General features: G+C 43.5%; 1 protein-coding gene across 1 annotated transcript in view; it reads right to left on the reverse strand.

Annotated features, from left to right (window-relative positions):
• HTT (huntingtin) overlaps positions 1–21,358 on the reverse strand; it is a 119,886-nt gene that overhangs the window by 71,441 nt on the left and 27,087 nt on the right. The window contains exons 4-12 of the mRNA XM_075261015.1: positions 20,150–20,209; positions 17,467–17,546; positions 15,754–15,892; positions 11,683–11,824; positions 10,812–10,990; positions 9,346–9,550; positions 5,917–5,964; positions 3,020–3,100; positions 616–977 (exon numbers count right to left, since the gene is read on the reverse strand). Coding sequence (XP_075117116.1) covers positions 616–977; positions 3,020–3,100; positions 5,917–5,964; positions 9,346–9,550; positions 10,812–10,990; positions 11,683–11,824; positions 15,754–15,892; positions 17,467–17,546; positions 20,150–20,209 — 1,296 coding nt within the window. The remainder of the gene's footprint in view (positions 1–615; positions 978–3,019; positions 3,101–5,916; positions 5,965–9,345; positions 9,551–10,811; positions 10,991–11,682; positions 11,825–15,753; positions 15,893–17,466; positions 17,547–20,149; positions 20,210–21,358) is intronic.

Raw genomic sequence — 21,358 nt, forward strand, 5'->3', positions numbered from 1 at the left:
AGGGGCCAACCTTACAGCAATGCCCCGGACGGTACACTTCTTACAGACATACTGTGAAGGGGTCATTCCTTACCGCCCCAGCAACAACAGTTGGTCCCCTCTGACCGTGCAGTGATATCAGTACCGAAACTAACGACAAGTCTCTAGCACTGGGGCTTATCTGTGAAACAAAGTATTAGAGTGAATTTCTCATCAATAGGATCAGACTATATAAGAAATCCAGATCAGTGTTTCATTGAGGACTGGTTTGAAAGAGACCACAGCAAGATGGCAAGGCTCTAAAGTAAGTGTGCAAATTAAATAAGCGTGCTTTTGGGAGGAAAAAAAAAAAGATTCTAAAAAAGGCAGGTGCCCTCTGAGAAAAAGAAAGATAGATGCACTACATGGTGGATCCCAAAAATGGGTTTCGGTGCACCATGCATGGATATCCTCCGTGGAGGTCATGCTCTCGGGTGGAGGTATGCTGACCTTTTCAAAACTATTGGCTGAGAGTGAAAAGGAGAATGATGAATAGGTAGATGTGTCCAACTCTGGGCCCTCCATGGAGGTACTCTGAGACATGTCAGGCCCTTCAGTAGAAGACCGGGATCCCCCCTCCGCCCGCTGCACACTTACAATTTCCGAACTGTCCGAAGGGGTCACAGCAGAATCTGGACCTTCAGTGGTGGTTTGCGAGCTATCGCTCACTGGGGAGGAAGCCTGAGTGGTTCCCTCATTCAGGTCCATATTTGTGTCAGACTGGACAGTGCTGATTTGACTTGAGCTGCGACTTAACATGTCCTCCTCGTCGCCTTCGGTCACAGTGCTGGCCAGGTCAGAGCTGCTCAGGTCTACAGAGTCAGACTGTAGGGTGTGCTGTGACCGCGGCTGTTCTGTTATAATGTCATGAGTTGTAGCTTCCAGAGAAGAGGTAGCGGCTGGAGCGGGACTACCAGAAGACGCTGCCATATCAGACGACTCCTCGCTCTTAGCACCAGCTGAAAAGATATGATATTACATTGGATATAACAAACAATACAGCAGATCAATGTTCATATCTTGCACTACGAAATTCCCTGCTATAATTCCAAAGCAATAGATCGGGAACCAAAAGGCTCACAGATTCTAGTCCTCAAAAATGGGATTAAAGAGATTCTACCATTAAAAAACTTTTTTCTAGGCAACACGTCGGAATAGCCTTTAGAAAAGGCTATTCGTCTCCTACCTTTAGATGTGATCTCCGCCGCGCCGTTCGTTCGAAATACCGATTTGTAACGGTATGCTAATTAGTTCTCTCGCAGCGATGGGTGCGGGCCCCAGTGCAGGAAATGCGATGGGGGCGTCCCCATTGCTGCTTGAAAACCGACTCCAGCGCCGCCTCTATCTTCTTCTGCATCCTCCTTTCCTTCTTTGGCTTGACGTCGGACGCCTGCGCAGTATGCTCTGTTCGGCGAAGTTCGCCGAACGTACTGCGCATGCGCGAAATTGTGGTTTCGGCACTATGGCCACGGGTATGCGCAGTACGTTCGGCGAAGTTCGCCGAACAGAGCGTACTGTGCAGGCATCCGACGTCAAGCCAAAGAAGGAAAGGAGGATGCAGAAGACAGAGGCAGCGCTGGAGTCGGTTTTCGAGCAGCAATGGGGACGCCCCCATCACATTTTCTGCGCTGGGGCCCGCCCCCATCGCTGCAAGAGAACTAATTAGCATACCGGTACAAATCGGTATTTCGAACGAACGGTGCAGCGGAGAGCGCTTCCAAAGGTAGGAGACGAATAGCCTTTCTAAAGGCTATTCCGACGTGTTACCTAGAAAAAAAAAGTTTTTTAATGGTAGAATCCCTTTAAAGAGAGTCTACTGAGAGTCTACTACCACCAAGACCACTTTTAGACCAAGCGAAGATCACTCTGCACAGAGAACTAAATGATCCTGAAGTCTTCTTTCTCTTTCTTTCTTTCTTTCTTTCTTTCTTTCTTTCTTTCTTTCTTTCTTTCTTTCTTTCTTTCTTTCTTTCTTTCTTTCTTTCTTTCTTTCTTTCTTTCTTTCTTTCTTTCTTTCTTTCTTTCTTTCTTTCTTCTCTTCCTTAGCTGCTATGGACTCCTAGTATATCTTTTCTTCTCAGCATATGTGTGTCTACTTCTGTAATATATTACTGTGTATTATCCTGTATCTGTATTACTATGCTGCTGTAACATACTGAAATTTCCCCACTGTGGGACTATTAAAGGATTATCTTATCTTATGACCACTTTTATGCCATTGTAGGGCTGGTTAGTGGTGTCGTGAATATGTTTCTTGTGTCAATAGGCTATCAACTTTTTTTCCATACGCATGTGAGCTGTTCGGTGTACTGACGGCAGGTCCACACCTGCTGAAGCGCCATCTTCTTTTGTGATCATTGGGAGTTTGCTGTTCATGGAATATATCAGTCTTATGCTTTGGGGGGTATACAGCGTAGTAAAAACAAAATAAAATGGATGCTCCAGCAGGTGTGGCCCGTGCCAAGTGAAGTGAACAGCTCATCTGCGTATCGAAATTTGCAGTAAGATTGATCGCTATATCACTTACCGTCCCTACAACACCATAGGTGTGTTAAAAGCTATTAGGTGGCGGTAGTAGACTCCCTACAAGCTCAACACAGTATATAACAGTAATAATTAAAATTCTACACAGTCCAAAGAAAAAAAACAAAACATTGGTCATAAAAATATATGTTCTTGGAACATGTCCAAAAAATACTCAGTTCCGCAGACCCAGACACTCACAAAAAGACTTAAAGAGTTTGTGCCATTACAGACATTTATCCACCAGTCACCCAAGTGCACAGACACTTCATTTGCAGGAGCACTTGCAGCTCCCCATTGTCTTGATCGCTGGGGTGGGGTGGGGGGGGGTGGTACCAGCCGTCTGGCCCCAAGTGATCTGACACCTATCCCCCTATCCTGTGGAAGGGTACAAGTGTCTTTAATGGCATAGCCCCTTTAAGTGAAACCACCCCATTCCTCAAAATTGTATGTAACATGTGAAACCTACAAGTCTGACCTATAAACGGAGCTGCAGTGACATCGGCCTTGGGTTCTGCTTCATCTTCCAAGCCTTCCTCCTCACCAAGGTGGATTTTACCTGACCAAGTGTGGACAATAAGATGTCAAACAAGGCACAATATATTGTCATGATCAAAAGTAATCCATTTGTTATAAAATATAATACATTTAAAGGAATATTCGTATCTCAGTCAGTCATGGCTGAGATGGCAATAGGTGGCTTGAAGTCCCAGCCACCAAACCAGGAGCTATGGAAACAGCCAAATGTGACTGTGCTATACTGTTCCTGTGTCTCCTATTTACTTCTATAGGACAGCTGCACTCAGCCGGTTCCTTAAAAGGGTTGTCCAGGAATTGTGTAAGCTAAGTGGCCATTTTTCTTGGGGCTGCTGGCATGCGCAGTCTGCTCTGCCTGAGACCTAGAAGTTTGACCGCCAGAAGAAGACGCGTGAAGAGGACGTTCCTGAAGAAGATGGAGGCCGCGCTGGAGCGTTCTCTCGCAGCATTGGGGACGCCTCCAGTACTGCAAGAGAATTAATTTACATACCGAAGAAAACCGGGATTTATACCGAACAGCGGCGCGGAGAAGACATCTAAAGGTAGAAGAAGAATAGCCTTTCTTAAGGCTATTCCTATGTAATAGGCAGAAAAAAATGTGTTTTAATTAGAGATGAGCGAACAGTGAAATATTCGAGATTTGATATTCGTTTCGAGTAGAGCCTCAATATTCGACTACTCGATTGAATATCGAATCCCATTATAGTCTATGTGAAAAAATGCTTGTTTCAGGGGAAACCACTATTCAACTAAAGGAGAGTCACCAAGTCCACGAGTAGCAGGAGGAGAGTGTTTAGGAGGAGCGCTGTCCAGTTAAAGCACACGGACCCCATTATAGTCTATGGGGTCCATGCGCTTTAACTGCACAGCCCTTGCAGTTGCGCTGATAAAAAGTAAGCTCCCTCGTAACCGCAAGCTGCCAGCTCTCCCGACTAGCAAATGCGAGCCTGTGGCAAATCAACGCTGGTTCTGCAGCACGCTTGACCTTGCTAGTCAGGAGAGCTGGCAGCTTGCGGTTACGAGGGAGCTTATTTTCTCTCATAGGAATGAATTGACCAGCGTTAATTGGCCAGTGTACAGCATTCAGCCAATCAACGCTGGTTCTACTGAAGGCTCATCTGTAAGGAGGCGGAGTCTAAGATCGGACCACAATGGAGACTGCTGTGGTCCGATCTTAGACTCCGCCTCCTTACAGACGAGCCTCCGGCAGAACCAGCGTTAATTGGCCAAATGCTGTACACTGGCCAATCAACTAAATGTAGCTCCCTCATAACAGTAAGCTGCCAGCTCTCCCAACTAGCAAGGACGAGCCTGCTGCAGAACCAGCGTTGATTTGCCGAATGGTATACACTGTATAGCATTTGGCCAATCAACGCTGGCTCTGGATCGAATATTTACTGCGAATAGCTAGTAGTATTCGATCGTGTACGAATATTTCGAATACCGTAGTAGTCTATGGAATACCTACTCGATCGAATGCTACTCATCTCTAGTTTTAATGATAGGATCCCTTTAACACATCAGGCACCAAAACTACCAGCACTGACTCAGGAATGGTGGGGGCTAATATTATTATTTACCTGTAACACCACTAAAAGAGTGCAAGCTGTGCTTTTCTCGCCGCATTTTTTCTGGCAGGAACCCGGCGGACCCCATTATAGTCTATGGGGTTTCTGTGGGTAACTACTACTTTTTTTTTTTTTAAGCGGATTAGGTTTCCTTACGGGGTCCCCAAGCAGACTCCCCCCAAACGGAAACCCAAATGTAGGTGTGATGCTAGCGTCAGACAAGACCTAAAGTGCACCAAAATTTTTGCAACAAATTTTTTTGCACCCTATAGCAGGTGGTAAAAAAATGTCTAAAGATGCACCAAATTGATCATAATGCACGGGCCACATTAAGATGGTTTTTATGGGACCACCAAATGGATGACCCATCCTTAGGAGGTTAGTGGGGGTTCAACACTGTATCCCTGGGACAAGTGCTGTGGCCTTTTCCTGACTTACCAAGTACAACGTTGTACATTGTATACTGGCTCTTCTGGGTATTACATCTTGGCCCCACTTACTTGGATGGGCCTGAAAGTGACATCGAATGGCCTGTGAAGTGAAAGTGGTGCCTAGAGGAGTCAAATGTCTGGTGTCAGACCTCCAATTATCAAATATTGAAGACCTTCCTATAAAGGATAGGTCAGCAATATTTTAGTTTTGCAAAACCCCTTTAAATAAATTTGAGCACATCTTTAGACTGTCTCGTCTACACACAACCATGTGTGCTTTGCCGGGACGTGATTGAGCGGCACATAGAAAGACATCTGTGTGCCACCGATGCCCCCGTTTAGTACAGCCAGTGAGCACGGGCTGCAAAATGGACAGGAATAGGAGCGGTCCTGAGTTTTGCGCATGGCTCCACACACTAGACCGCAAGGTTTTGTGCATGGCGCCATTTACATGAATGGGTCTGTTTGCACGAGGCCTTCACAATGCTAGTAAATCTGAACCCATTGCTTAGAATAAAAAGACTTGTCAGGTTGATACTAGAGGGTCTGTATAGTGACCAGTCTGTGCACCCTTACTCAACATTTTATGTATAATAAAACTGTGAATAAAGTGTGAAATTCGGTTCAGAAATAGAGTAACCCTATGAATGCAAATAAGCAATGACATAATATACATGTAGAAACATACACAGTGCCTGCATGACCTGTGTACTGCCGGTCTACAGCATGTGCTAACTATACAGGGATATCATTGGCAAGCAAATGATCAGAGAAAGATTAGGAAAGCAGTCAGTAAGGCGATGTGCAGGGCCGGGAAAGGAAGAAGAAACAGTAGTCACCTCTTGGTTTCCTGGACAGAACAGGACTGCAGGTAGAGCTCCCACCGGCTGCAAATCACAGAGAATGGAAGAGCGCAGAGAGATTAATAGGGAGCATGCAGTCATAGGGATTCATGTTAGAGGATCAGCCCACAGTCATTGCAGCGATTCACTCATGGAGAGAGATTAATACAAGAGAGAGGTTAACCCTACGTGAACCCAGATTATTACTCCGACATCCATAGGACCAATGTGCTAGTGGACTACATAGTGGACTGTCCAAAAATCCAAGAGGAAATACCCCATATAATGTAAAAGGAGTTTTCCAGGTCTTTAATATGTCTGACTTATGCTTAGGAGAGATAATAAATCTCAGCTCATTGGGAATCTGACTATGGACACTCCTAGGGCCCCATTCACATCACGTCTTCAGTCTCATTTAGGGGTCGTGTAAAAGATCTGCAAGCGGATGCCGATAGAGGGAATCAAATGGCGTAGGATTAAATGCTGATAAAATAAACAGGGCACAAAGGCGCATTCTACCTCAACAGCCTCCCGTCTTAGCCGTTCCATTAACCTCTTCCTGCCAATGGCATTTTTTGATTTTCATTTTTCGTTTTTGACTCCCCTTCTTCCAAACCCCATAACTTTTTTATTTCTTCGCCCTCAAAGCCATATGAAGTCTTAATCTTTGCGGGACAAATTGTTCTACATGATGCCGCCATTATTTATTCTGTATAATGTACTGGGAAGGTGGGAAAAAAATTCAAAATGGGGGGGATTTGAAGAACAAGTGCAATTGTGCGACTTTCTTACGGGCTTCCTTTTTACGGCGTTCACTGTGCAGCCAAAATGATGTGTCACCTGTATTCTATGTTTCGGGACAATTCTGGGGGATACCGAATTTATATGGTTTTATTTACATTTTAACCCCTTAATAAAAATCCAAAACTGTGCCCACAATTTTTTTCCCTAAAAGTTGCCATATTCTGACACCCGTAGCTTTTTTATACTTCTGTGTACGGGGATGTATAGGGTGTCATTTTTGCGGGGCGGGGTGTACTTTTTAGTTCTACCATTTTTGGGAATTGCTTTTGCTTTGATCACTTTTTATTCAAATTTTTATCAGAGGCAAAACAGCGAAAAAATGACGATTTGGCACTTTTTACGTTTTTTCCCACTACGGCGTTTACCGTACAGGAAAAATATTTTTATAGATTTGTAGAGCAGGCGATTTTGGACACAGGGATACCTAATGTGTAGGTGTTTCACAGTATTTCTATGTGTTCTAGGGAAAGGGGGTGATTTGAATTTTTTACTTATTTTTTTACTTTAAAAAAAAATTTAAAAAATTGTATGCATTTATTAGACCCCCTACGGGTCTTAACCCCAGGGGGTCTGATCACTAATGTAATGCATTGCAATACATCGTAAAAATCGTCATTTCTTTTGCAGGCTGCCATCAATAACAGACATGTCGCTTTGCATCTGATCTAAGGGTCCCTTCCCACGGCGTAAGCATGCCGCTCATTTAGATACACATACACGTGTCCGAGCGCGGCGCGTCAAAACAGAGCCAATTGATTTAAATGGGAAGTGCACGTATATGCCGATATATGCACGCTTCCCATTTAAATCAATGGACTCTGTTTTGAAGCACCGCGCTTCACGTGTACACGTGTGTATAAGTGCATTGCGCCGTGTGAAGAGGCCCTAAGGCAGTTTTCCATTTTTTGCCGGGCCAAAAAAAAAAAAAGTCATGTGAATACACATGAAAACAGGGATTATAGGGCAGTTTTTCGCCATTATGTGAATATAGCTGGCTGAAGAGGCCACAAGTCTGTGGAACAGATCTGTATACAGTGCCGTGCCTGTGAATGATACTGCATTCAACTGGATAGAAAAGATCTTCAGTATCAATCTACTGAGGGAGGAATTTATTATCTTCCTAACACCAGTTTTCTGGCGTAGATGGGGGATAATGGGGCGTATATTTGGCTCAAGGCTCATGAATGTACATAGTTGGAAGTCTACACCAGTTCTGGACTGGCATAGATTCCCATTGCGGTGCATGGGTGAGCGAGTGATTTAGTAAAAGGCTGGGGTATCTTGATAATTCAGGAACAGCTAGCGCCTGTTGTCGGGGCCTTTATTAAGACTAGCTACAGCAAATGATAGTCTGTATTCTGCAGATGGAAACATCAGGGATTTTTTTTTTTTAGCACTTCATAGTCCAGCATCACATTGTCCACAGTGTCAGCTTCTACATGATTTTGCTGTTGAGCATCATGCTACGGAGATGAATAAGTGCACAATATTAATACGGTGAGATTTACAATGGGTTATAGGCAAAAATTAAAACAGCAATGGAACCCATGATGAAGGCTTAGAACAGTAGTGTGAACAGAGCCTAAGGAAAACAAGAATTACGCAAATGACAGGTTTTTATAATATGCGATCTGTATGTGTCCCCTATGGGAGCTACAGTAATGTAAGGCTGGTCTTACACGGCCGTAATGTAAGTCTGCTAATGGTCCGCAATTGAAGGTTTTCAATTGCAGACCATTATATTCAGTGCGGCCTCTTACATCACCGGATATTTTATCTATGGTGTGGCCGGGCCGCAACCAAGGTCCGCACTGAATAGAGCAGGTCCGCAAAGGCCGTGAATTCATGGCACTGTACGGACTCGCCCATAGAACTCTATGGGCAAGTGCGGCAGGACACAGACGTCTGCGATGTCTACGTTGCTGATCAGCAACTTGCAGACCGTAAAATCAATACGGACGTGTAAGACCAGCCTAAGGGTATGTTCACACAGCATTTTATCAGGTAATAAAAATCTGCTTCAGGTTGAGCAATTTTTGTTTTTGTTTTTTTTTCCTAGCACACTTCTAGCACTTCTGAAGCATTTCTACAGGAAAATCAGAATACGCTGGAAGATAACGAAAAAATAAATCAGCTAAGGTATAAAATTGGGTCCATCTTTAAAAAAAAAAAAAAAAAAAAAATCACCTACAAAAAAACTGTATGAACATACACAAAAATGACATGATAACCTAAGATGTCTTCTAGGATTTTACTAATCTTAGGGCAAGTTCAGGCGCTCTGGGTTTGTGCCGTCTCAATGCCAATCCACCCTTTCACAGTACAATACATGTGGATGAGATGGATTTTATTACAGAACCGCGTTTGGACTCATCATGTCGATCCATGTCCCAAAAAAAATTTCTGGACCTATAATTGTATGGGGGAAGCTAGAATAGCTCATCTGTTGTAACGACACCATGTTATGTGCATATTGGGCCAAGAGCATAGTATAAGACTATACAGGCCATTGCTGAGCACTATCAGAATCCAATCACAACTAGAACCTAAAATCCAAGAAACATAAGGATATGAAAAATTCATAGAAAAATGTGTCATTAATTTTTTTTTAATAAGGCTTGCCTATGAGCTCGACAATGCTCCCACTGCGGCTTCGACCCTGAGCTTCGTCTCGACACACGCTGACATGTGGGATTCCTCCAGACGTGGTCAGGACATAGAGAAGCTCAATGGGAGGCGTCCTGAATATCTGCTGCAGCAGCTCCAGAGCCCCCGTCACCACATTGTGATCCCGGTGTTGGGTGTAATGTAACGTCAGTTCATAAATCTGAGAAATAGAAAAATATGCAAAGAGTTAACCAACAGCGACAGGCAACCTGTGTGTCAGACTAGAAAATTAACAGCAAAAACTAGGAATCCAATAAGGTGCAAGGATAATGCAGATTTGCCCAAATCTTCACAAAGACATTGAAAAACACAGCGGTGCCTAGGCCACTCACTGTGCATAGGAACCACAGCGCAACGCCATTCAAATGCCCAGCAGCGTTGTTGTGCATGGAAAGACTTGGGATTCGGGACAGGAGAAAACATGAATAGAAGACATATATGCAAGGTCAATGGTAATATCTAGTTGTCTTTACAGTAAATTGTTTTCCAGGAGGAATAACAGAGCTGCAGCTCTAAGAAAAGATGCTCCAGAATTGTCATTTCATGGAGAATACAAGTATTTAATATAAAAAAAAAAAACGTGTCAAGAGAGATCGTCACAAGAAAAATGACTGGTTGTAGAGGCGATGTGCCATACAGTGACATGAATGCTGCGGCAAATCAGTGACATCAGGATTGTACAAGACAAGATGGGGGATGTGCTCGCAGCAGCCAATCATTGACAGCAGGATTATAAAGGACAACATGGGGGATGTCCTCACTGCAGCCAAGATTGCACAGGACAAGATGGGGGATGTGCTCGCAGCAGCCAATCATTGACGTCAGGATTGCACAGGACAAGATGGGGGATGTCCTCGCTGCAGCCAATCATTGACGTCAGGATTGTAGGAGGACAAGATGGGGGATGTCCTCACTGCATCCAATCATTGACAGCAGGATTATAAAGGACAACATGGGGGATGTCCTCACTGCAGCCAAGATTGCACAGGAAAAGATGGAGGATGTCCTTGCTACAGTCAATCATGGATGTCAGGATTGTACAGGACAAGATGGGGGATGTCCTCTCAGCAGCCAACCATCAGAGGACATAGGACAACAACAACAAAGGACATAACAGGCATGGGTTTTTGTTTGTTATTTTTGTTAATTTAAGCAATTCCCTCTCTTTGGCCACATTTTTATTATATACTTTAAAGGGGTAGTCCCATAGGAATAACTAATCCATGGCAGTCTGACTGCTGAGACCACCCACCAATCTCGAGAACAGGAAGTGTTTTACCCCCCGTTGTATATTCAGGCTGAATGCAGTCGTGACACTTTTAATGGCATATCCCCTTTAAATCTGGTTAATGGGAATTTCTGTAATGTGGACGATGACAAGTAAAAACAAAGATGGATTCCCACAGCTGTAAGGTCGTCACCTGTGTTAGCTGCTCTACTGAAGGGGAGATTTCCGCCTCTTTCCGTGTCACCCCAAAGCTTCCTTTCAGACTGGTGTCCTTCACCTGCTGTTGTAGTAGAGGGATTAGATAGCGTAGTGTTAACAGGACACCCAGAATCAGAAGAGTTGGGCGCTCATCCTCAACGGGGACCAACAAACCTACAAGAACAAAGGATTTAATGAGAACCTCTGACATAAGAAGAGCCTATACTCGCGTCATCCCGCACTGCCTCTTGCTTCGTTGCTCCCCCTACTGGATACCCCAGGTAAAAGCTGCAGCCAACTACTCAGTCATACACTGCACAAAGCCACTAAGGACAATGGCCGGCTACAGAAGTCATGTGGAGTACATGGGCATGGGGATATGAAGACAGCAGTACGCACAAACTGGTGGATGGGCGAGGGATTATATTAGCGAGTATCTTCATTACTTGTTTTAGCACAATTCCTTCATTTGGGCTCATTTTGGATTGTCTTGGACAACCCATTTAAGGTTCTATTCACACCAATGCATCACTATATACTACCCATATACACGCCTTACACTGGTCTGTCGCTGATTTTCATTATGAGCACAACATACGCCCTATGATTTCAAAGATGTCCTACCAATGCACACTAACTAACAGGACGCTCTTTGGTAGACAATTGCCATGTACGCTAAATATACACCACAAATGCAATGTGAATAGAACCAGAGAGCAAAAAAAAGCAGCACAGCCGTGTCTCAGGCTGTAGAAGGTTTTCTATATTCATATCACATATTCAATATCATCTTTGATGCGATTCCAGAGGCGACATCGAGCTGCGGGTAAAAATAAAATGGAATGAGAGGAGACCAAGGACTTTACCCAAGAGCACATTGAGAAGCCAAGTGTAGAAATACTGTGTGCGCCGGGAATGCTGACAGATGTGGACGGCAGAACCAGCTGCTGTACGTCGGATTGTGGGAGAGCTGGATTTCAGATTGGCTATGAACGCTTTCAGCAAAACCTGCAAGATGAGAGGTTACAGTTCATTCATTGCAAATAACACACAGATTATATCGTACAGGGAGCCTACTGATACCCATATTCCCCAAAAACCCCTTCTATGCTGTTGTCGGAGCGGTCAGTGACACACTATTCCAGTGCAGAGGTGCAATCTTATTTGCAAGAAAATCAAGTTTGAATCCATATGCAAATGACTTATTCAGTGCACACCATGTGACTGCCGCATCTCAGGTGCACCAAACAGATAATTTGCATACGGAGTAAAGGTGGTTATTCTCAGCAGGAAAATTGCATTTACACCCAATAACGGTACGCTCACTAACCGCCCCTATAACAGGGAAGCAGTGGGGTAGAAAAGATTTGAATGGTGGTAGACTCCCTCTGAAGGCAATGTCCAGCTTCACACCCAATGTTTTATTGTCCCAAACCATCTAATGTGAAAAATAAAGTCAACAGGTTTTAAAAAAACAACCCCCCCCCCCCCACACACACACACCATTGTTTAGTTTCTACAGCTTCTATGCAAACTTGAGTGTCTCCAGGGCAACAGACAACACACAGTCAAATTCTGCGCTCACACTTCCCGCCATCTATCCCCTAACTTGTAGGGGACTTGTCGAGCAGTAGGACTATTTAAGGGTTACAAGTGAGACACATGGAGACACAATAGTCTGCATATAATCTATAGACACCTCAACTACTACTGTAAAGCTGCTTTACTTTTAGCTTAAAGGGATTCTACCATTAAAATAAAATTTTTTCTCGTTGACACATAGTAATAGCCTTAAGAAAGGCTTTTCGTCTCCTACCTTTAAATGTCTTCTCCGCACCGTCGTTCGGTATAAATCGGTATGCAAATGAGTTCTCTGGCAGCACTGGGGTCGTCCCTAATGCTGTGAGAGAACTCTTCAGCGCCGCCTCCATCTTCCTCAGGAACATCCTCTTCACGCGTCTTCTTCCGACGCAGGCTTCAAACTTCTAGGCCTCGGGCAGAGCCGACTGCGCAAGCCCGTGGCCATGAGAAAAATGGCCGCTTACACAGTAAGTAAGTGGACATTTTCTTGTGGCCTGTGGGCATGAGCAGTCGGCTCTGCCCTAGGCCCGAAGCCTAGAAGTTTGACCACCTGTGCCGGAAGAAGATGCGTAAAGAAGCCATTCCTGAAGAAGATGGAGGCGGCGCTGAGAGTTATCTCGCAGCATTGGGGATGCCTCCAGTGCTGTTTGAGTGCTGGGGCCTGTCCCCAGTGCTGCGAGAGAACTCCGGACAAAAAACTGGAATTATACCGAATGGCAGCACGGAGAAGACATCTAAAGGTAGGAGAAGAAAAGCCTTTCTTAAGGCTATTTCTACGTGTCAAAGAGAAAAATTCGATTTTAATGGTAGTATCCCTTTAAGGTCAACCTTTCATGTCCTCCTGCACATGCGGTTTTATATACTGATAGAAATTCAGCGCACGATCGGCTTTCCAGTTATGTGCCCCTGGGCTGGAGATATTGGTGCCGATTTCTGCCTACTGTCAGAAGGGCGTGTCTATCAGTCTACCTGGGCTTTGAGGAATGCCCCTCCACAGTACTTATCTATAGACTTACTGCTTGTTCCTCACTGTTCAGCATCTTCACTGGGTGGTAACGCCCCCACCCCTGACAGTACAGAGCTATGGACGAATACTATCGGGATGGGGCTTTCTCACAGCCCAGCAAGACTGTCAGGGACATCCTTCTGACAGTGGACAGAGATCAGTGCCAAAACTAACGGCACTGACATCTGAATTCAGCGCATGAATTCAGCACACTGTCAGCTTTCTAGCGGTATATAAAACCGCATGTGCGGGAGGACATGAAAGGTCCTCTTTAAAGGAGATTTCCAGGCTAAATAATTAATTACTGATCTGTCCTTGGCCAATGATCATCAGGTGTTTGGCAACCAATCAGAAGAGGCTACAGTGTTTCGGATTGGTTCAAAAAGTACAGCACCATACTTTCCAACAGTGGTTGTGCTCGGAATTGCAGCTCAGGTCATATACTTGAATGAGACGGAGCTGTGATAAGGCCATATGACCAACGAACGGGATCTCTCATGGAGGCAGCACTCAGAACACTGCTGCAGCTTTAGATAGCTGATCCACAGGGGTCTAGGGTGTCAGACCCCCATGGATCTTCAATAGATGACCTATCCTATTTTAAGTACATAGAAAGGAGAAAAAATGGGGGCACTCACCTAGGCACCTTTTCTTAAAAAAACATTTCTTTATTCGTATTCATAAAAACATCTTCATACACACATATATATATATATACACACATATATATATATATATATATATATATATATATATATATATATATATATACATATATATACACACACATATACATACACAAATACTACATTTTTAGATGGATTATAGGAATGAACTTCAGGTCCGCTGCAGTAGCAACACAGAAAGTTCCACCTATGATTGACATAACTGTCGGCATGAAGAATTTATGGGAGGAGTTATTTAGACCGACACGTAAGTCGGCTGAGAGCCGATTGGTTAATATATATTTTTTTCATAGCGGGTAGCTTATGCGAACTATTTCTGAATAAATGCATGCATACGAAGTTCCCCTTCTGGTCCAATCAGTAAATAGGAGAAATAGAATAAATAACAAAGAAGAGCTTTATGCTCCTATTATAACGCTTAGGGTCGATCGTCTTGTGATTGGTCTCCCCCCCCCCCCCCCCTATATACTGCCAAGTGATTGTCAATGGGCAAATGTGAGCTTAAAAGCTATTGGTTTTAACTTCCTCTAACAAAGCCTCCCTTCAGGTCCGTTCACATTGGGAGAGGCTTTGATAGAACGAGAGGAGTAAGATTCAGAAAGGAGGAATTATAAACAGTAGGAGGAGTTCTATCCCCTATAATGCATCAATTGGCCAGAAAATTATTGACGGCTTTATTTCTATATATTGTTATATGTCTTTAATGAATGTTTCATAGACATTAAACGAAATAGGTTTTTGCTCTTTTTTGAAAAAGTTCTCCTTCAGGTCTGATCCCTTTTATTTTTATCTTGCGTTTTTTTCAATTGAATGTGAACATGGGCGAAGCTGTTGTTTCTGCTAGTCTGGTTCCATTTGGAGCTGACTGAGCAGAGGGAGGTTTTGAATAAAGGGAGGAACGTCACCCATTGAAATCATTGGTCAACTAAAAATTATCCTTATTATTTAAACCTGTCAGTTACAAATTCTTGTTGAACATCTATATGGCTTGAAAAAGCGCTGCTCTGCGCGAAACGGCTGTCGCCTTTTTCCATCTGTGCCTTGATGTACTGTCGATCTCTCCCAAGATGTTTTTATGAAAACGAATAAAGAAATGTTTTTTTTTTAAGAAAAGGTGCCTAGGTGAGTGCCCCCATTTTTTTTCCTTTCTATGTAATTGAATATCTTTACTTTGGGTGTGAGCACCTCCTGCAAAAAGGCACAAACAAAGGATACAAACTTCCTCTTCAATGTTTAAAAAGATATCAGTGATGCTGGTATGAAAATTTGAGGGTTATATGCAGTGCCACCTTTTTTCTTTTCTTTTTGTCTATCCTATTTTAAGGATAGGTCATTAGAAACTCACAGTAAACTCCTTTAGGCTAAAGCCCTGTGTTGAGGAAACGCAGCTTTTTTTATTGTGGTTTTTTTTTGGAGCCAAAGTCAAGAATGGGTAGAAAAGGATTTGGGGAATATATATGAAGTTCTTATACTTCTACCTTCTGTGCAATTCATTCCTGGCATTATCTAAAAAAAAAAAAACGCAACAAAATCTAACAAAAAAAAGCTGCGTTTCTGCAACGTGAGGCCTTATCCTTAAATACAAAAGGATCAGTCAAAATAGTTGCAATAGCAATAACCAAATATCAATTTATAAATTTCAGTATAAAGGTCATCAGTCTTACCTTAATTTCGTGATCATTCGCAAAGTTACCAAAGGCAGCCATGATTTTTGGGACAGCAGCGGCCAGAGTCTCTTGTACCGATTCTTCCTGACGTTTGCAGATTTTGGTGAGGCAAGGAAGCAGGTTCACCAGGTAAGGTCTGTGCACACAGGATAGGCAGATTGGCGGTAATTATGAGGTTAATTACTTTCTCTTACTAGATACATCATTACAATGTGCAGTATGGGAAAGCTTCCATCTGCTCTCCGAGACCTGACAGTACACGTAGCTAATATACATATAATAGGCATTCTTACAAGGAATAGGATTACATTTGCATTTGTTTAGATTGGAAGATTACAAGTGACATAGAAATCCTCTGCGGGACGACGGTAATAAAAATTGGTTAAAGTTTCCTCAACAACAGCCGGGTGCCTGAGATGTTTATTCAATGGCTGTCATTTCAAAGCTACATCAAACTCATCCAAGAAGTAGGAAGCCATTGTTCCAAACCTTGTCTATCCACTGCAGCTTCCTTTCCAGACCTCCGTACAATGGCACATAAAGGGGGGGGGGGGGGGGGGGGAGATCTAACCTTGTAATAAAATGTCTTATATTGTGCCAATGCATCTAAAATGAAGCAACTCTGCAACCCGTGTGGGTACGGATTTGCAGCAGGTTGGCAGCCGCGGACTCAATGGCTGCGAATCCATTGCAATGTATAGCACCAACATGGTGAATGAGAAATTACCAAATCTTATCCACGGGCTGCGATATAAAAACCCGCAACAAATGTTTTGTCAATTTATGCTGCAGACTTTCCCTACAGATCTTTAGCATTGCAATACAAAGCCTGAAAGCAGCAGAAGACCTAATACGATTCCAGCGGGAATGTCGCCGTAAAAATAAACCTATTTCAAGCGGATGTTGTAATGGTGGCGTGCTGAATAGAACTCTATTGGGAGGCTTTTTTTTTTAGAGGCTGATTTTGAGGCGGATTCAACAGCAAAGCGCCAAAAAAACTTTGTGTGCACTGACCCTTAGGCCAGGCTCACACAGGGTTTTTTGGTCCAGAAACTGAGGAGGAGGCCGCCTCAGTTTCCGGACCAGAAGACGCAGAGCTGTGACTTAATGCCGATGCAGTACACCGGCATCCAGTTGCGCACTCCGCTTCGGATTAGGCCCAATGAATGGGCCTAGTCGGGAGGAGGGAGCATCTTCAGGCAGACTCGCAAAGGGAATCTGCGTGAAGAATGAGCATGTTGCTTCTTTTTCCGGGAGGCGGAACAAACGGATTCAAAGGCAGCCATCTTTTTGGTCATGATTTGGAGGCGAATTCGGCCTTAAAATCCTGACCAAAAAACTACGAGTGAACTCAGCCTTATACTTCTACTCGATCTACTCTCGGTCTTGGCTCAAAAAAACGCAGCAAAATTGGCAAAAAAGAAAAGCTGCGTTTCTGCAACGTGGGGCATTAGCTTAAAGTGTGATCCTGGAGTCATCTGTTTCACACTTGTTGCCCACCTATATTTTGTAAGGGTCAGATGGCACTTGTGTATTAGACTACGTGGGGTTACCATTAGGTCTCTACAGGAGTTGTAGACAGAAAGGAAGAGACATTTACATATTAAATACAAAGGACAATTTGTAAAAAATCTCCGTAAAGGAAAACTTTTCTGGTTATTTCTAAGTCACTGGTGTCATTGTCTCCAGGCCTTAGGCTTCAATCATTACCTGCACTTCTGTGGTCGGACAAGGTGTGCCAGCTCAGCAAACCTCCAGAGGGCAGCCCTGAGACTCCGAGGTGCACCATTCTGGAATAAAAGGTCATTTCTATCATGTGGATTACAGTATTATTGTCATTATACAACTGCAGATAGATGTGAAGATGCCCCAAGCAAGAGAAGAATGTTAGCGGGAATCACCACCGCTCAAACACTGGTGGCCTATCCCAAGGCTTTTCAATAGATACCCCCTTAAAAAAAAAAAAAAGCCCCTTAAAGTGGACCTGCCCCCTCTCCTGTCACTATGCTGCGTTGTTCCTAATCCTATATGAAAACATTGACAACTGGGCGTTACCATTCCCCTTCTCAAAGTGTGCAAGGTAACTCCTCTAGTGGTCAAGTGATTTATATATTTCCAGGAGGACCAACAGGGGAACGACACAATGAAACACTAGGAGAAAAGATGCTTTAAGGGGTATAAAAGTAATAGAATCTCCTTTAAGGTATTAAAACAAAAGACTGGTATCCCATATGTATATTGCATGTGCCGAAGTTCTAGCAGATTACCAGAAGTAAAGGAACATGGATCAGATTTTGGAGGAGCTACATAAAACGAATTCTCTCTGTAATGTGACTCGCTTTTCAGGTTTAGCGAGTCTTTGGGTAACTTGGTGTATAAGGTATGCAGTCTCCTTACGTGGCCATGTGCTATCGTGGTTGTCCGGCAATAAAAAAAAAAAAAATGTTCCACATTCTAACTTTTTACAGTGTAAACATTTCTAATATGGAGTCATAAAAAGTCAAACCCTTACAAGACGTTCTTGCCTCTTCTTTCATGTGATGCTTACAATAAGTCTATGCTGGGTCTCATACTGAGGTTAGCCACATGGCGAGTTTCTCAGGTAAAAGCCTCACTAGCAACGGTCATCTTTATAGACATAATGTAGTAACACGCTGAGAAATTGCGTAAAAAAAAAAAAAGTAGTGTGTCTTATTAAAAGAAAAATAATTAAAATAAATAATAATAATACAAAAATTGCTATACAGGCTTTTAGCTGATAACTATCACTCAGGTTACTGGAGCAGGTGAGGCTTTTACAGAGGCTCTCCATCTTGGCTATTAGAGGGGATGGGAATAAGTACAGGGTACATCCCCCTTTAACACGGAGTTGAACGGGTTTTCTATCTATATTGGAAATATAGAATGGAATATAGAAATGGTCTCTATGCCCCATGGCATCAAAGGAAAATTCCAATAAAATCATTGAAAATTCTATTCCTCTGAGCTCAGAGTCTGCTCCGCACCTTATGGTACACTCAGATAGAGAAGTATGGGAGACCTGCCAAATCCACTTTAGACCAGACTTGCCAGCTGTGTTGTCTTATCTGGGGGTAGCAGGTGAAATGGAAGAGGCCAGAGAACGGATATATTCATATATTAATCTATATTCACAAGTTACGGCCTCTTCCAGCCTGTGAGTGACAGCTTCTCTCTCTCTCATATATATATATATATATATATATATATATATATATATATATATATATATATATATATATATATATATATATATATATATATATATATATATATATGTATGGAGAAAGCTACCCATCAGTTTTATTGCCAACCTAAACACTGGAAGATCTTGACATAGTGATCCTATCTCTCAGATGACATTTTTTTCTAAGTACCACATCGGAATAGCCTTAAGAAAGGCTATTCTTCTCCTACCTTTCGTTGTCTTCTCCACGCCACCGTTCGCTTACAATCCCGGTTCTTGTCGGTATGTAAATAAGCTCTCTCGCAGCACTGGGGGCGGGCCCTAGCGCTCAGACAGCACTAGGGGTGTCCCCAAAGTTGCGAGAGAACTCTCTCCAGCGTTGCCTCCTCTTCTTCAGCAGCGTCATCTTCAGCCTCTTCTTCCGGCGGTGGCTTGTAACTTCTAAGGCCTCCGGCCTTGGGCAGAGCAGACTACGCATGCCCATAGGCCACGAGAAAATGGCTGCTTGCATAGTATTGTAAGCAGCCATTTTCTTGGGGCCTCTGGGCATATGCAGTCTGCTCTGCCCGAGGCCTAGAAGTAAGAAGACACTGCTGGAAGAAGAGAATGAAGAGGCCGTGCCTGACGAAGATGGAGGCGGCGCTGGAGAGAGTTCTCTCGCAGCATTGGGGACGCCCCTAATGCTGTCTGAGAGCTGGGGACCGCCCGCAGTGCTGCAAGAGAGCTAATTTACATACCAACAAGAACAGAAATTGTAGGCGAACGGTGGCACAGAGAAGACAACGAAATGTAGGAGAACAATAGCCTTTCTTTAGGCTATTCCGACGTGGTACTTAGAAAAAAATGTCGTCTGAATGATAGGATCCCTTTAAATGGGGTTAAGAAGAAACTTTCCTATAAAAAATGCTAATTTTTTTCCTGCTGTATAACAATAGTGTGCAAAATTCCCCATCAACAGAGCCTGCTAGGATTTAGACACAGAATCCGTGCCCAAATACTGCATGTGAGAACATGGCCGTATGGGGGAGTTCACGGTTGTCCTCATCATGGCTGCTATGTGAGAACTCATGATATATGTTCAATGGAGCAGCTGATGTATATTGCATGGATGTTATTCATTGATGGGTGTCACCTGCATAAATAAATGATAAGTATACAGCGGGACGTACAGAGGAGACAGGAACCCACCTTCTTTATTTCTTTGTACAGCTCAAGCTGTAACCGAGGGAGATTGGAGTCCATCAACGCCTGTAACAAGAGAGTGGGAAGGTAAGAGAAACTCGATCACACCGATGAGGTCTCCCGTTCCATCCTACGAGGATTTTCATTTATGTAATATTTAGGAGACATAAAGCAGGTAGAAGGTGAATTATGAAGGGCTCACGGCCAGCTAGGGACACAGCATGGGTAACGGAGATAAAGTATTGAGCATCAGGAGACCACACGACCATACACTTACTATACGGTATACGGGTGATACTCCATGACCATACACTTTTTATTCGGTATATCTGTGGTGGACCTTGTATTCATGAGCAGTCTTGCCACAGTGAGGGACACATACGTCTGGTAAGCCGGCCATTGGAAAGGACCAAAGCCGCAAACAATAGGTGACGTAGGAGGGATCTGATAAATCCCATTGAGGTGGACATCTGCCTTGGATTCCTCTTCGATTTCTGCCTCCCAGCAGCGAAATAGTAATGCAGAGCATCGCCATTCGTTGTGGCTTTCCATTGCGATTATGCCCCTAAATTACTGGATTTTTTTTTATGAATTAGGAGCTTTATTGCCTCTGACTGACCAGGGACACTTTAAAGGGGCTCTATCAGTAGATTTTCCGTTTCTTAGGTAAACATATGCCTGAATAGCCTTTAAAAAGGCTATTCAGGGGCTGCTAATCGTTTTTGACCCCCCGTTTTTCTGAATTACTGTAAAAATGTATATGTAAATCAATCCTACCGTGCACCCCCTGTGCCATAGTTTGTTCACGCCTTCCTCTCTTTAAAGGGGTATTCCCATAACCCTTGTTCACCAACCTGCAGGGCTCTGTGCTCTCTTCACTTCCTGGTTTTCTCGGCACATTGGTGGGCGTGGTTTCACTTGCTCTGCTATCTACTATGTTTGCAGTCAGTAATGAGGGATTGGTGGTAATGCATTACCACAGTATAAAGCGGATGTAGAAGCTGATGTAGCAGAGCTGGATTTGAGTCAGTTTGCATTACATACAGAGTTAACGGACTCCTTATCTCAGCCCTTATCAGCCAAATTCAATTAAACCGACTGATAAGTGGAAGAGCTGAAGATAGACAGCTCAGAAATGCCGAAGCTCTCACCTCCCACCTCCCCTATCTGAGGAGCTCCGTTATTTGTCAGACATACACAGTTCAGAGCTGCTCC

The sequence above is a fragment of the Leptodactylus fuscus genome, chromosome 1 (assembly GCF_031893055.1).
Source record: "Leptodactylus fuscus isolate aLepFus1 chromosome 1, aLepFus1.hap2, whole genome shotgun sequence".
Taxonomy (NCBI): Eukaryota; Metazoa; Chordata; class Amphibia; order Anura; family Leptodactylidae; genus Leptodactylus; species Leptodactylus fuscus.